The sequence below is a fragment of the Monopterus albus genome, unplaced genomic scaffold, assembly GCF_001952655.1.
Source record: "Monopterus albus unplaced genomic scaffold, M_albus_1.0 scaffold263.1, whole genome shotgun sequence".
Lineage (NCBI taxonomy): Eukaryota > Metazoa > Chordata > Actinopteri > Synbranchiformes > Synbranchidae > Monopterus > Monopterus albus.
The window spans coordinates 623,725-641,397 of record NW_018128143.1 but is presented as its reverse complement, the minus strand read 5'-3'; the positions used below and the strand labels follow the sequence as shown (position 1 = coordinate 641,397).

General features: G+C 41.2%; 1 protein-coding gene across 12 annotated transcripts in view; it reads left to right on the top strand.

Moving 5' to 3' along the window:
• Positions 1 to 17,673, top strand: part of tns1b (tensin 1b) — a 140,519-nt gene that overhangs the window by 62,780 nt on the left and 60,066 nt on the right. For all 12 annotated transcript variants that reach the window (XM_020621631.1, XM_020621624.1, XM_020621629.1 and 9 more), the window contains one exon: positions 8,769 to 8,807. In XM_020621631.1, the coding sequence (XP_020477287.1) occupies positions 8,769 to 8,807 (39 nt within the window). The remainder of the gene's footprint in view (positions 1 to 8,768; positions 8,808 to 17,673) is intronic.

The window sequence follows — 17,673 nt, the reverse complement described above, 5'->3', positions numbered from 1 at the left end:
GAAATTTATGTTGTGCTTCCTGATAATATTGCCTAAAGGGAGCATGTATAAAGTGAAGAGAATTGGACCTAACACAGAGCCCTGTGGAACGCTGTGACTAACTTCAGTTTGTGTGGAACATTCGTCATTAACATGAACAAATTGAAATCTTTCTGATAAATAAGATTTGAACCAACTTAGCGCAGTTCCTTTAATCCCAATAACATGTTCAAGTCTCTGCAGTAAGATGCTGTGATCGATGGTGTCAAAAGCAGCACTGAGATCTAAGAGGACAAGTATGGAGACAAGTCCTTTGTCCGAGGCTAGGAGAAGATCATTGGTGACTTTCATTATACATGCTTTACCTGTGTAGCTGCCATATGTGACTAGATAGCAGCCTGTTTGCTTTGTTTTCAAACTGGCCCCAGAGTACACTGACTGTCAGATGTCATGATAAGCATCACGCCTCTAGTACCGGCATTGTGGAAGCTGTGTAAAATGAACACAGGAGCGGCAGTTTGTTGGCCAAGTTTAAGTTCTGTGTAAAATGACAAAATCCACTTCGAAATACTGGCAGCTCGCCACGCAATCTCTATGTAAAAGGGGTGTTCAGAATCAAAGCAAAGCAAAGCAAATGCCAGAGTCAAACCTGAGTTGTTGATGTATTAGCACCGTGCTTTGTATTTTCATCCTCCTCCGTAAACCTCCTGTTTCTGCTGCGGTGTCTGTAGTAAAAAGCAATGCTTCATTCGTTTAAGAACTACATTGCATTGGGTTATAATCCAACAATCACATATCCTCCCTGCAAAACTTATCTGCATTTGCAGTTTAGTTGCATAGGAATGTAATCTTTAGAAGAGAGCATTGGCTGATTTGAAACGGAACTCAGATAAACAGCTTGAGAATATTACAGTAAACTGATATCACAAGCCACACACACTAATAATCACGATTTTAAGCGAACCCTGACAGCAGGACTTTTACTTTACTTCAGTTTCTAAGTAGGCATTCATTATAGTATGGGTTATAATTTGTGTATGCACAGGGCACTGTACATGTGAGTGTAGGCTGAGCACCACCTACAGATGTTATACTGTAAAACATGCCATGCTGTGGAAGAAATGATGAACAATTGCGGTAAAATTGGCCACTTATCGCGGCAGAGCATGACACTTTGAGCGCCCACATCTGTATGTGCAACTGTAAAGCACAGAGCTTAAAAAGTACACTGAGTACATGTTCAGTGAACTTCCCCTGAAAGATAAAATATCGCTGGGACAGATATGGGAATAAAGTGCATGCTTCACTCTATTGATGCAGTACAACAAACAAACAAAAAAAAAGCATGATCCTTGATCTATTTTTGCCACAGCAGCTTGCATCATTATCAACAACACGCTGCATTCACAATTTAAACACCGCTGTCACCCTCGTGAGTATTAAGGCAAATGTATTATCGTATTAAGGTAAATTTACTGTGGCTGGTTATACTGTCCTGTCATAAGGGACCAGAACCTGCTGTACAGTGTCATAGTATTTAATATGCCTTTTAAACTGGACGTTTGGGTTCATCGCTCATCTTCTAGTTGTACAGTAGCTTATACCCCAGAGTTGTTTTGTCAGAGTGCTATTCAGTCATCTAGATAAACACTACTTTCACTAGTCAACCTTTCAATCGAAGATTCAGCCATAAGATATACTGTTATTAGGTCTGATGCATTATGAGGAAGAAATTGAATGATAAGTGCATCATTTAGGGGACGCTGTGGCAACAAACCGTAATATAATGAGTCACTTCATGAAAAAGTTTCCAAACATCAGGAAGGCTATGGCAACTGACATTTAGCTGAATGTCATGTCTAGTCAATTATATTAGAGCCAACATTAATGACAAGTTAACCACTGTCGTCAGTGTACTAAAACATCTGATGTAAAGGTCAGGCTGAGAGTAGCCTGCCCACATCAGAATAGCTCGCATTCTCCCTCATGCTAACTAGCTGCTTCCTTTACTTGCTGATGCTGGAATGGAACTTTGCACCGTCGCAGTCTGGTGAAGCAGTCACAGCCAGAATTTCCCAGAAACCACAGGGAATATTTATGTAAAGGCAGGGAGCAGGTGAGCACTCAGCAGTGGTCTAGCCACAGGTCACGTCATGGGAAACCGCTATGTGAAAAAATACTCTGAACAAAATAAAACAAAAAAAAGGTCATCTGGAAAATCTGCATGGAAACACTAAGGTGCTAACAGACTTTTGAAAAGAAGCCTGTGAGTTGCTAACAGCTGCAGCATGCTAGCAGCATGGCTATGGTGACACCACACAGTTAAAATCTGTGGTTGTCAGTAAAATATCTCAACAACTAAGTTAGTCTTAATCCAATACAGGATGTGAGTGTTTCCAAGCTATCGCAAGATAAAAACAGAACAGTCATAGAACCATACTTAACCATACTTTCTCAATCTGAATCAAGCATGGAAACAACCTATAAATCTCTCGGATGTTTTGGACGTGATTTAACCTGTGGCTCCTAAACCACATTTGAATTTTAATGAAAACCTACACGCAGTGTTTGTCCATACTGTGTGGTGCATGGGGAGGAGGCCTGGCGAGAGTGTGTGCACTGATGCTATCGGGAGTATTCAGATGAGTATAATATAATAATGGTTAATTGTGTTGTTGCATTCTGTGCATGCTTATGTTAACAGCATTAAACAAGAGCCCATTTCCTGCAGACAAAGGTCCATCAGACATCTCTGTCTTGTAGGACTGTGTTCACATGCAGTCAGCTTCCAGATAGTTACTTACACACTCCAGACGCAGCCGCATTATGTAACTAAAGTTGATAAACTGAATAAGTTAATAATTCTCACTAATGACGTGACCGGTGAAGTCTTAAATATACGATGAACTGATTCTTTATTTGCAGTAAAATCTCTGCTATGCTTATGTCTATAAATCTCAGCAGAGTGATAAACTGCAGCAAAGACAAGCACATTCCAGCTTTACCCTGAGCAGTGAAATGATTGCAATGCAGGTTAACTTGTTTCCACTGTGGAAAAGCGCATGGGGCCCGGCCCTCTGTACTGGCATATAAACACACTGCTGCCCTGAGTGCTTTTATGTTTACCCAGATCTTTGCATCTGGCACATCCCAGCAGAACTCTTCAGTGTGCAAATTCAATTTGTGAGGCATAACCAGTTACAGAGGGCTTTCTGCAGCCGTGATGGTGCAGTGTGTCAGCCTGTATGGACTTTATGGGAGATCATCAAAGCTTCTCAGCCAGTAATCATTACTTTACTGCAGTGTTGGTGTATCTCCTGTATGTATATTGTATGATTATTTAATAATCCACACTTCTCTACCTTGTCTCTTTGTACCCTTCCATGTTTTTTTCCTAACCTATCTATGTGAAAGTTATGGCCTCTGTTTCCGTCAAGCGACAGTTGTGGAAAATCTCAGATTTAGTGAGCAGATTGGACTGCAGGACATGTACAGGGCTGGATGGCAGACACACACCGTTCCTTGTCTCTGCACCGCTGATTTATGTTTCTTAAGATAAGACGCACTTCAGGAATGGAACAGTGTGTCTGTTTCTTTTCTTTTCTTTTTTTCATGTCCTCATCTTTGTGCAAACATACAGTATATACTGTACATAGCGTACTATGCTGTTGCTTTTGACTGCTGGTCATACATCTCCAGATGATGCTACCTTAGACAAGTTTCTCTATTCTTTGGCATTTTATAAACTGATTACTCAATAAAATAATGATAATAATAAAATGTTATTGATAATGAAAGGCCCTACTGTTCAGTGTAAGCACCACCTAAATGTGTTTGCAGTAGAGTAACTGAATGTGTCATGGAACAAGTTGTCTGCGTGTATACCTGATAAAGAGGCAGATCAATGTCACTGCAGGAGCACCAAACCAAATAGAGATAAACTTTGATACCTCAAACAAATATGAAGATAAATAACATGATAAAGAATATGTACTGGATGTTAGTCTGCCTGTGTACAAACAACTTGAACCCCCAAAGGGATCTAACAGTCTCAGTATGTTCCTCCTCCACAGCCGGGACTCCAAGTGGCCTCCGGCCCACTGGAGTGCCTGTTCAGTCTCATCCTGTCTTTGTTGGATGGGACTGACAGCATGGAGAGGGGAGAAGCTATGGCTTGTTTCTTTTGCTCCAAAGTTACAGCAGGGGTCACGTTCCCTTCCCAGGCTCTTTCAGCTAAGAGCCGGTATTTACCAGCATGCAGATTTACAGCTCAGCTCTCACTTGTCTGGCACCAGGCCAGAGAGATGGAGACTGAGGAGTGGGGGAGACAGCAAGACAAACAGGCAACCATGAAGTTTTTTTGTTTGTTTGTTTGTTTGTTTTTTATCCTGTCAGTCCCAATTCAAGACACTCTGTACGCAGGCAAACTTTGACATTTTGGCCAAAGTTCTTGTTTGCAGTCTTACTCAGAGTCAGATGAGAAAATCAATACCAATTTCATCTGTGGTGTACAGTGCAGTGAAGGGAAACGTCTGCGAGGCATTTTGTCTAGCTTAGCACAAATACCAGAAGCAGGGGTGGAAAGCCTCTGTGAAAGATGAAAAATATCTTCCAGCTCCGCCCCATATTGTATCTAACGGATGATTACATGAAAACATTTTTCCGCATGATGTCACTGGACAGCTGGTCACTCACAGGAGGTGTGAGCTACCAGTAAAGACATGCCCAGACCAGACAGGACAGACTTAGACTTGAATGGAAAAGAGTTGTAGGCATGACTATGTACGTATTGCACAAGATGTCAAAATGCACAAGAAACGTCGACTGAGGTTTCCACATCACACTTGTAAGTTGTATACTGATCCACAGCTGGTTCCAAACTGGGTGTGATGTCACAAGATTGTACATTTACATCTTCAACTCAGATCTACACAGTGAAGCTCAAACATCAAGTAACAATAAGCAAAACACAGTCATGAGTAGATGGAGACTTTAAAGTTAATAATGCTGTCAAACCACAAGACTGACTGCCAGGTTTGAATCTAGTCTCAAAAATAATTGAGAACCTTGATGTATGTCTTTTGCTGTACCCTTACATTCACAGAAGAATATAATATGATATTATAGTTGTTGTGGTTAACTGGCCACTAATATGGTGGAGTGCAGGATTTGCCACAGTCTTAACCGCAATCTGTTATTTTGAGGCATAATGTGTGAGAACAAAAAAAAGAACAGAGGGATGTAGTTGGCCAAAAAAGCAAAATCTCACCTCAAGGTTTATTTACTAGATATAGTTCTGGCACTTTCAGTCATATCGCTGGATGGACTTACCCAATGGTCATGGAATTATAAATGTAAAATGGACAGAAAAATAGAGATATGAATCTACAGCGAGCCTCTGCTGAGAGTCGACCGCGGTGGCATTTAGCACACCACGACGAGCTGTTAACTTGTACCATAAGTCACTCAAAAAGCACCCGGGAGGGAGTGATATTAAGGAGTTATGTTAACAAGCAAGGATGTTACAGGAATCTGCCACAGTAACTCAGCTTCACGCCTACACACTTTGCTGTATCCAATGAAAGACAAATGGGCAGGTTTGGGCTTCATTTTGAACACCACCAAAGTGTCTCAGCTTCATCGCCTTCTTTTCTTACAACTCCCATTTTTGGACACAACTGCTTTACCTCACATGTTTGACAAATGTTGGAATATGTGGTAAAATATTGTGACATTCTCAACAAAATAGACTCCTGCAAATAATAATCACTGCTGTTCCAGCAGAAATACTACAATAATAAATACTAATGCTATGTCTAGGAAGGCAATCAACACTACCTTTAGCAGGTCATGAACAAGCTGGGAAAAAATATATAATAAACATTAAATTCTGATTTTCAGTATTTACTCAACATATAAACTAAGACTTTAAAGTAAAGTAAGTATCTGAAATATTTAACTTTACATATTAAAAGCATGTGTCCCATGTTCACTGGAATTACTGTATCAGACAATGTGTAAAATTTTATTTAATGCACCTTTAAAGAAGGAAAAACCCACCAGCCTTTGGGTCTGAGCTCAGGAACCTGGCTCTACTGTTTCCTGTCTTTCTGTTCCAGACCAAGCCCCCTTCCCTATCAATCAGCCAGGAAAAGCTAACAACAATATAAGGGCTCTCTGGCAAAACCAAGGAAACAGGTCTGCTTTCTATAAACATTCCTTAGAAAGACATGAAGTCTTGATAAGAAAAAAAAGGAGAACAACCTCCACCTACTCAGCCGACTGCTGGCACACACACATAGAGCACATACAGTGCTTCACAAACAGATGGCTGACAAAGTGAAGGAAAAACCGGCATAAGGTGAACAACATACACTTTTTTAGTGAAGCGTCTCCAGATCAGCCTTGGTGTTCCTCTGCTGGAGGGAGGAAATGTCTCTGTTCCAAAACAGATCCCCTCATTGTGTCCAACACACTGTTTCATACTCATTAGGCCATTCAGAAACCTGGAGCTGCAGCCATGAGTCAGTTCACTGATTAAACATTAACCCACAACTGTTTTGAAGGGATAATCAAACATGTTCTGGTTCCACCTTCGTTAATGTTGCTGATGCTTTCCTTTGTCAAATGTGAGAATAAACACATTGTCTTTGGATTCATTGTTTGGAATAAAAAGACATTTGAAGGCACATGCCTTTGACTGGGGAAAATCAAAATGGGCATTTTCCACAGGTTTTGACATCGCGTGAATGAAAACATAAATCATATAATCTGCAAATTAATATCATATCACTTTGCTATGAAATGTAAATTGTAAAACCTGTAATTTCTTAAGCAACATGCTGCAAGAATTTAATATACAATGTTTGTAGTGGCACTGTAAAACTATTCATATCTTTATTAATATTTATCTCTTTTTCAAAGAAATGAAAAACAATGTCCAGGAACAAACTAAACAATGTATACCCACCCTCCTCTGTGGGCCGGATTTACTGGAAGCAACACATACCAGTGCTGAAGATATTTCAGTTTTTTACCTCACACATTTGATTAATGGCTCGTCAGACCCTCGCCTGCTTACTGAACACAGTTTGCCAGTCATTTTTCACTGGGTTTGACACATGGGACGGAATAGGGATTTGGCATCAGATACTGAACGCAGTGATTACTGTACATACTGTACTGTACAACTTGAGGCTTCTGGAGCACAGTCAGGAGCTGGTTCTCAAAAACTACCATACAAAATCTATTAGATTCATGTCAAAGTGTTCAAATCAACAGTGAAGACAAGGCCTTAGAAACCAGTTATGAGGCAAACACAGCTGTAAAAAGTTTAAACACTGAAACTGAGTGTACACTGGACAGTTGCCACAAAAATCCATCAAAGATGTCAACCATCAACCTTATGTTTACCTGGTACCCGTCTGACACACGTGACCAATCTGTATGTTTGTGAGATGGAAACCTACAAAGGTCCAATAAGAACATCTACCTCTATTACAACTGCACAGTATGTTCTCTACTACAGCTACAAAGTATGGGCAGGAGATGGCGAACAGTCACTGACTGGGACAGTTGGGCAACTGATAGGTCAACTGTACTGATGTTGTCACATGAAGTAAGGAACCAAGACACTTGGATGTAAATGTAAAGCTGCTTGTCAAACTAAGTGACCATGTTAACAAGTAGGAAAGTGGAACTATCAATGTTTCTTTTCTTTCTCAATATGTTCCTTTACTGTAAAACCACAAATGCTGTTCAAGATAGGGCCATTATACCAACCCTAAAGCTTGATTGCATGGAGTTATTTAAAAATTTAATCATCATTGCAATTCACTATAATATCCCCCTTTTAAGGGGTATTATAAGGAGTTCCTCTATTTAAGGGGAATTAGACTACAAAGGTCTGCAGCAAGCTTTCATCCAAGAGTGCTGGCAGCAGTAATACCTGAAGATCAAATGGGAAGAAATGAAGATTGTGGGCGATTACATTTATTTCAAGTTTAGATTTTCTTGACTGGTACTAAATCAAAATTATCTCAACTTTGTACCCACAATGTCTAGAAAACAAATCTGATTGATGCATAATTTGGTCTAAGTGAAACATCAGTTTCAGTTGGATGACATAAAATAAAATAAAGTTAAAAACACCCAGGTCTGAGTGGATGATTGGGCCGGATGTGGTCCAGGTTGGTGGGCTTTCTCACAGCCCATGGTACTAAGTTGTGGTAATAAGGGGCCCAATGTTCATTTTAAGTACAACATACATGTACTGTAGGTCTCTGGATATATTCCTTTAAACATTCTTTAAATGCCTTCTTCTGGGCACATGAGAAAATATATTATCCATGCCTGGTGGTGATTTGCAATGGGTTTAGTAAATATTCCCCAATAAACAGTTTTATTTAAAGTTGCATTAATAGAAGTTTTAAACCACTTAAGGGCAGCACAACAGGCTATTGGAAACACCACTGAAATATTCTCAACTTATTCTGTAAATTGTTAGGGCTAACATCCCTTTGTTTTTACATCCACTTGATATTGAATGAGCTTTAATGAATCCTGACCTTTTCTGGTTGTACATTTGCATTTTCAGTGGCTATGAAATACAACATTGGTAGCACATTAAAGCATGATGGATGCACTTTCTAGTTATGAAGCCATAAAATATCATCTAAATTCAGTTACGAGAAGCATTTGCACGATTGTTACATTTGCTGATTTATTGTTCTTATTTGACCCAAGTGCAAATAATCAGCAATATAACTAATTCTCTTTTCTTTTTTCAGGTGTCTTCATCTTGTGTTCCAGCAACAAACTATGAACTGGTAAGTAACACTTACTTGTTTTAGTAATTGCTTCCATGCTGAATGTGCCCAGCAGGCATTATTAGGTCTTTCCTGGTGGAGAATTACTGCCAACAGGGCTGGAAAGTAACAACCTCTATCAGCTACACTAACAGGGCAATTACTATCGCAGATAATGAACCTTTATCTGGAGGCCCACGGAGACAAAGTTGTGATTAGTAGTTATATAAATAAACTTGACTTTGCTTGATTTAACTGTTGTCTGATAGTTGTTTTCTTTGTTCTTCAAAAATGTCACATAATAAGGTTTTGGTCTATTGGCTGCTGTGGTTTAAAAAATTTGCTAGGAATGGTAACATTCTGCTATATCACGACGATGTCTTTTGGTCTTTAAAAAACATTGGACATAGTGGGACATAGTCTGAGTATGAAGGGATTTTGCAGGAGCAATAATAACACGCTTGCTCCGTTGCCTTATTTGGTCTTGGCATTAGAAGCTGTGTTAGACTTGGATATGGTTTGCTCACTCTCTTTCTTGCATGTTGTGTGTTAAAATGGTTTTGGCTGCTTGACAAACCAAAGCAAATATCCCCCGCACTTCTCTATGCTCAGATAGAAAATATTTCATAAATGCCCCGTTTTTCTTTTATAAAGTGAGAGCATCTTAGCAGCCTCTACAGATGCTTCTGCACTAGATGTTTTCTACACAAAGACATTTTTTAGGATGTGCAGATGCCTGTTCTTGGCTTCACTTCTTGGGTTTCTGAAATAAACACCTTTGGACACAGAGTGCAAGATTTAACCACAAACACCCCTCTCACTCTACCAGTTGGTTTCAACATGATATTAACATTTAGTTCACTAACATGACCTGACGGCTGATGGGCTCTGATCATTTGTTCTAGGATCACTCAACTTCAAGTAGGTACTAGAAAACTCTTAGTACACCATGACTGCAGAATTCAGGGTACTTTCTGGGACCCTTAGAGGGATGCAGAACTGACTTCTGTAAAATCTAATTTGCAGTCAGGCAGTATACACACTGTACATTTGAAATCACAGATGTAACATCCTTAGAGTAAAAATGATCACTTTCCCAGCGTTTACATGGGAACCACAATGAAAGTGTTAAACTAACACATTTGAAAGACCTCACATTATTGACGCTGTTTCATAAAAACTCTTGCAGTGTAAATTTTTAACACTACATCCATCCATCCATCTGGGACCGGGTCGCGGGGGCAGTAGTCTGAGAAGAGCCTCCCAGACTTCCCTCTCCCCACACACCTCCTCTAGCTCCTCAGGAGAAACCTCAAGGTGCTCCCAGGCCAGTCGGGAGACATAATCTCTCCAACGTGTCCTGGGTCTGCTCCGAGGCCTTCTCCCGGAGGGACATGCCCGGAATACCTCCCCAGGGAGGCGTCCAGGGGGCATCCTAAACAGGTGCCCGAGCCACCTCAACTGGTTCTGCTCAACGTGGAGGAGCAGCGGTTCTACTCTAAGCTCCTCACGGGTGACTGAGCTCTGCACCCTATCCCTAAGGGTGCACCCAGCCAGTGTTAGATAATGTTTCTGTCCTTCCTGGTCTGACATCTGTTTTTATTTGTATGTAGAAATGATTTAAGGAACTAGAAGCCCTCGGCTTACCTACAGGAGTCTCCCAAGAGCCTTTTGTGTTGATTGTGCTCATAAACACCAAGGAGCTGAGGAGTAAAACATTTGTTGATGTATCTTTACTGTTCCACTAAGGAAAGTGCAGAAAGAAAAAAACTATTAAAGCTGTGGCTCTGGACCAACAGTGCCCTGAAAATACAGCCAGATGGACAATGTGGCCATTGAAGGAATGCAAAGTAGACATGGACTGAACACCTCCTGAGACTCACCTCACTTTTACTCACCTGAAGTGCTCAACTCAGTTCGGATGCTAGGCTTTGCTGGGAAGCCTCTGTGTGTTTATATTCAAGTATATAAAACATAGATGAGTGCATCATTCTGCTTGTGCTTACAGTACGTGTCACCCCTCTGGTGTAGAACAGGAAGTGGAAGATGGTATTTGTGTGTGGATGCGTGAGTGAGAGCACGCCATCCTGAGGTGTGCATCAGCTCTCCTCAGCCCCATGTTTGGCGAATTCCTTCACTTACAGCCAGAGACCAGCATGAGTTACTGCCCCAGTCAGGTGCAGACTGACGTCGACCAACACTGACCATATATTTTCTTAGCTGGACAAAAACATCGTAAAAAAATGTAATGTTTGTGAATCCAGACATTCCAATGAGAGAGATGAGATACAACTGGCTGATAATGCTCCTTCTGAACTAAATTAAACTCACATATTTTTATGCAGCTTTTTCTCAGGTGTAGAAGCGTTGTCTTGTTATTTTCTCTTTTCACCTGGTGCTTTCGAGGTTACAAAGACGTTTTAAATGTACTTTATATGTTTATCTATAATTTGGACAATCATGACTGTGATTACATTTTCACTGGTTTCTGTTTGGAGGCAGCTAATAGTTTTTCCAACCAAAACAAACGACTTGTTTCAAATAACAGAGGACAGATTAGCATTTAAACACACTTGACACTACACGACTTTCAAAATACTGAACCTCTCACATTATAAGACATTTCTGATCCCTGGCTTTGATAAAATCAAGCACACTGTTCAATATTTTACCGACAAGGAAAATGAAGTAGGCGTTGGACTTTTAGGTCATCCTGTAGGTGAAACATTCATATGCCCATTTTTCAGAGCACTTAAAATACTTCTTGCTGTGTTGGCTTCAAAGTTGAGACCAGAAGTTAATTTATTGACCTTGGAGACACAGTCCATTTAGTAGTGGGGTCCTGGAGTGTTCAGTTGTATCAGGCCATCTTCCAGAGTAGATGAAGAATGCCACGTTTTCATGGAGTTGTAGACGTTCAAAACTCCATGCTTCTCCATGTTGGCTTAAAATCAGTTGTGGCATCAGTTACAGTTCACAATGAAGTCAAAATAGGACAATCACCTTTATTTGGCCAAGTATGTTACACACACAAGGAATTTGTTTGCGGTACAGAACCGTGTTTTGACTCATGATGAGCACAACTTGGATTCCTCACCACTGCAGACATTTGTGGCACAGGCAGCACATAGCACAGGTCATGGAGGCTACACAAACCTCTGTGGGGTTGTGTTAGATCTGAAATGAACTAGTCCTGATTTATACATAGTAATGCTGTTTACTATGCAGCACAGCATGCAGATTTTGGAGTGAAACAACCAACCGTGGGCAGGTGAGGCGAACTGGCAGTCTGTTTACTGTAACTGATGTTGTGTGGTTGTTAGATCTCATCCAACAGTGACGATGACAGAAGTCACTACCCCCAGCCAGGCTCCCACACTTGGAGGTGCATACCATGCTGTAAAGCATGCTGGGAGCATTCCTCAGATGTGCCGTCATGTCAGGCCGGTGCTGCCAGGAATACTGTTGGTTTTGTTTTGCACAACTGCACAGGCAGGATGTGGGGATGGAGGAAGCCATATTATGGATTGTGGTGAGGATGACTGCACACTTAGATACAATAATCCCTGGACCCCCCCACCAAAACCAAGCGATATGCACACACACTCAGAAACTGATAAACCACTAACACCTCTGTCATCTAGCTTTTTCTGTGTAGTGTGGGAGCAGGGTCAGGACATTGCTGAGCAGTGAGTAACTGCAGGGTAAACATGGTCTAGATGTGATCCAATTAGTGCTGTGTTTAGAACCACATATTTCTCTGTTGTGCTGTGTATACAAGCAGCAACCAGCCATCCTGTTATGACATACAATATGATCCCAGGTCCCTACAAATGTATGTACTGGCTAGTACATAAAATCAACATGTTATTGAACTAAGGCTTCATATGTCACTGTTTATTGTCTAAGAGAGAATCCAGTGTATATCTATTACGTAAAGCACATCCACATCAGTCAAGACAGAAGGAGCTACTTAAGTACTGGGTCAGTGAGATTTTTCCCTGAATATCACTCAAACCTGATTTCAGCCTACTGAGTCGACTAGGAAGTGGAGTAGGGCTCTGCTAATTTACTTCCGAGGCCTCGATAACAACTGATATCCTCTACCCCTCAGATGATGGACAGGGCTTTGATCACCCAATCTCTAAATTCTTTCTAGGTTGACATTTGTTGAGTGAAACATCTCAGTAACTAGTGGATGAACAGCCATAATATTTGGTACAGACATTCATGGAATCCAAAGGATGAACTACAGTAATTGTGCTACTCCCCTTGCTTTTTAATTAATTTAGCATGTCTGTCATTGGTCTGTCTAAAAGAAATCAAGTGTGTTCCTGGAGTTTACTTTCCATATTCTAAGAGAAAAGTGAAACCATGATTACTTTGTGAGCACAGAAAAAAAGACAGCTCCCAAGAAAACACCACAAGAGCGGAAGTGAGGGTATTTACACCATCATAACTTGGCTTCATCCATATTCAGGTTCCACAGCTGCTGCTGTTGTGGACATGTGTGAACTAGGCTGGGTTTTCAGTTATTTGCATATAGTTGCATATTTTTTTTATGATGGTTCCATGTTATTGCCATATTGGGACATTTGGAGAGTTAGAATTTAGAGTGAAGGAGAAAAATCAACCTGTTTAATAGGTAGGTGTGTGTGTGTGTGTGTGTGTGTGTGTGAGAGAGAGAGAGAGAGAGAGAACCCCTTCATGCACACACACGCACAAGGAGAAAAACTATTTGGCAGATACGTTTAGAGACTCCCCTCGCTCACATGTTAGAAAAGGCTTTTGGTTACATAACAGAGCTAGTGGTTGGGTCCATACCAGTGGGAGCAGGGACAGGCGGGGTGAAAAACAAAGAGGTCCAGAGGTGGTTTAGGGTCACAGACAGCTCAGGGGTTTTTCCCACAGCAGAGACCATCCTCTCTCCTCTCCTCTGGTCCTAAGGGATCCCTGGCATTTTAGAAGCTTCCCCTTCCCCAAGGGGACGGCAATGGGAATAAACACACTCTCCAGCCTGAACTCCATCCCTGGATACACAAAGGCCTGAATGGCTCCTCCTTCCTCAACACTGTTTACATTTTTGGAACATGGTTGTGTGAAAGCTGCAGATGAAGGACCATGAAGCATGAGAGAGCGAGAGAGAGCATGTGTGTTTTTGTTTGTGTGTCAGTGAGAACAGTAGGGCTGGGCCATAAATTGCTAATACATTTTATGGCTAGTAGCATACTGTGGTCATATTTTGTCCTTCTGAAAAAAATAAATGATTCGAAGGAAAATATCATTTAAACTCTAGTAAAGTTTTTTTTTTATTAATTATTGTGTTTTTCACATTTGAAAGGTTTATCATATGTAAAAGTGGAAGGGAGTCTGCTGCTTTTACTGATAATGAGTGTCAGATCTGGATAATATTGTGTTATCACGTTAATATGATGCTATTGATTTCCACTATTTGCTCAGCCTTGTGAGGCTGCATTCACCCTGGGAAGCGCACGCTGTGCATATGTACATATATATTCTTGCATTACAGAGGAGAAAGTGTGCATGCCTGGATGAATTACCCTGAAAGCTACGATGAACCATCACCTGTTGCAGGTGTTCACTAGATTATAAACATCACATATTCCGCATTACATTTGGCACTTTCTCAACTGAGCAGGATTCAGATTCAGCACTAGTGAAGCAGAATTGCCTTTTAAGGAGCCAGTAGAGGGGAAAACATTTGTGAAGGCTCTTGCCAAACAGCTGTGCTTTTACTTTGAAGGCAAACAAACATGTTCACCATTTTCACCCAAAATTCAAAGAGGAGTTCTGTCACTGAAGGACTGAGCATCATTTAGACTTGAACCTCATTATCATGTCAGAGAGACAAACAGCTGCTGCTGTTTCTAGCAGCAGACAGTTATAGTGTCTAAATTCATTTTACTGTGAAGCACTGAAGACCAAGGTGAATTGTCATTATGCAAACTAGTGTCTAGGCCTGCAGTTTATGATTATTCCCACTAGAAGTCACTGTTGGACCTGCCAGCTAAGAGCTTTATAGAGGTGTCCGGTCAGCCTGGGTCACCCACTGTCATGGACAGGGTTAGGCACAACTCACAATAGCAGAACATTCAAGCCATCAGAAGGAAGTGTTTTAAAGTTAATTCAGTTCTTTGATTTTAAACTCAGCACTGCCTGTCCTGATGTTTTAGCCCTAAACATCTGCTGCGCCTACTAAATGAACTGTTTGCTAATTTAAGTAAATTCACTTTAATTTTAGACAGATCCACACTCAGTCACAACAGGAAGCAGCATCTCAGAAGCTAGTGCTTTTTACATTTTAGTTCTTTGTTTTTCTTTAAGGTTTCTTTCCTCCGTCTGCATTGTTTTGGGGAATTTTGAGATCAACTCAAATCTTCCAGTTTTCATTTTGACATTTAAAAAGCTCAAGTTCAGTGAATAACCTTAAATAGTATAAAACTAAGAGCTAAAAAAGGTAATTAAAAACTAAAAATGTATGTGAATTTAATGTAAAACAGGCCTTTTTCAGGGATCAAGTAACAAGTTAATTGTTATCACTTCTGCAGCAGAAACCTTGAAAATTGTTGGAAACAATTTAATATAGGTGTCCCAAATTTTTCTCTTGACTTAAAAGACTCTTATCACACCCTCTGAAATATCACATAAAAAGGCAGTTAACAAAGGAAGTCAGACCTTTTTCAGGTTTCGTGCTACAGCAGGATGATGACCCAAACACACCTCCAGGCTGCGTAGCAGGAAAGAACAAGATGTCTCCAAAGGATGGAGTGGCAGTACAGTGTCCAGACTTTCCCGATGCAGACTGAAAGCAAAGCAACAAGTGCAACACATTATAATCACATACTTAACTTTTCATGTGATTACTGGAAAGGAATTGTGCAAACATTTGCATCAAAGTGAAACAGTATATCATACCAGGAGCACAGTTGAAACACAAGCACAAGGAGACATGTCTGAGGCCACTAATCTCTGTGTGGGCTATTGGCCAAACTGCTATGTAAACACAGGAGTAGAGCTAGTGCGTAGCAAACTCTGCTGCCAGTCCTGATGGTGAACAAGGCTGTGCAGAAAGACAGGAGAGAGGCCGATGGGTGGGAGATGTGGAGGAGAGGAAAGGATGAGTGACACCTGGGTCACACCCCTGGTCTGACTCACACATACAGACAAAATGAGATGGTCTAAAAACTACAACGCAGGTCAGAGACAATGGTCCCTCTGCCTGGGGTTTGCACCAGAACACACACACACACACACACACACACACACACACACACACACACACACACACACAATCATGTACATCTGCACTACACTGTATGATAATTTAGGAAATGAAGGTTTTCTTTTAGTTTTTCAGTTTGACACATGCACACAGAATCAGCTCACTGACTGAATATGAACACGGAATCACTCCGACACTCACAGTCTTTGCTGTCTTTTTCCTTTCATGGAGTCATACCTTCTCTCTCCTCATCTCACACCCACTCTCACACGTCTAGAGCAGTGATTTTAACCACTGTGCTGTCCACGCTGAGCTGGCTGGGCCACACGAAATGGGCTGTGTCTCAAGCTCAAAAGATGCCCAGCTGTATATTTAGCCCTGGGTCATTTCCCAAGAGGCCCTGCTTTGGGCTACGTTTATCCCTGCCGCTCAAGGGGGGAAACTCCCAGCAAGCTAGCTACCTCTGCTTTCCTTAAGGAATGGGCTATAATTTGGTGAAATGGTCAAAGGAGCCACTGTGTTCATGTGGAAGAAAGCACATGGTACAGTGGCAGCAAAGCTGAGGGTGAAAGTTACACTCTGATGTGCTGGTGTAGCAGACAGACATGCGGCTGTGCCAATGGTCCCCTGTCGTGTTTGGCTCTCTCCTACTGCAGGTGGTTAATAAGCTGTGAACTGTGCTCTGAAAGGGGCTGCAGATGTGCAGCTCTAAAGGGTCCATCTCATGTCATAAAACTTTTATTTTCAGACCTGGGTTTTATTTTTAGAGTTTTAGATATCAATCCTGTAGTTAAAATATTTTACTTCCCAATTGCTTAGATCTGGCAACATTGGTAAAAATAAAATATGTCAAATGGAGCAAAAACAGGATTCAGGTGATCAGACAGGTTGTAAACAAACTCCCAAGTTACCCAGATGTATTCGAAGGAATAAATGAAGGCAGAATGTGACACTGTTACCCAGACTGTTTATTGTAAGCATGTATGCTGACATCATCTGTGTAAAGAGGCACTATAAGAGACAGGTGTTGAGTTTGAACTCAGAAACTTTGCTACATCAAACTCAACTACTCAGTCAAGGTGATGATGGACTGAGTTCCCAGATCTTAGCAGCTACTTTGGGGAGTTTAAGCTCCCTTCACCTAATCTACTGTATGATCAGTAGCACATCATGTGATCACTAGCACACTGGCAGAAGCTGCCCAGCAGAGACACGAGCAGCTCAGCTGATTATGACAGAATGCAGCTGTTGAATCTGTTGCTTCTACTGAAGTAGTCTTCATCACTGGGACTTATTAACAACCCTGCCACATCCCACATGTATTCACTCTGTGCTTTGCAGCATGAAATCCTTTGAAGCAAAATGTCGTCACACTATTTGTTATTTTGTCCATCTGTCTAAAATAAACAGGCTTTTTTTAAGCTCCTGACAAATACACATGATGCTCAGCTGATTGGCTCAAGCTGATGACATGGTGCTGAGCTAGGGAGAGAAAATAGAAGTATCTGCAATAGATAATGCTTTTCCATTCATCCATCCATTTTCTTCCGCTTATCCGGGACCGGGTCGCGGGGGCAGCAGTCTAAGCAAAGATGCCCAGACTTCCCTCTCTCCAGACACTTCCTCCAGCTCCTCCGGGGGAAT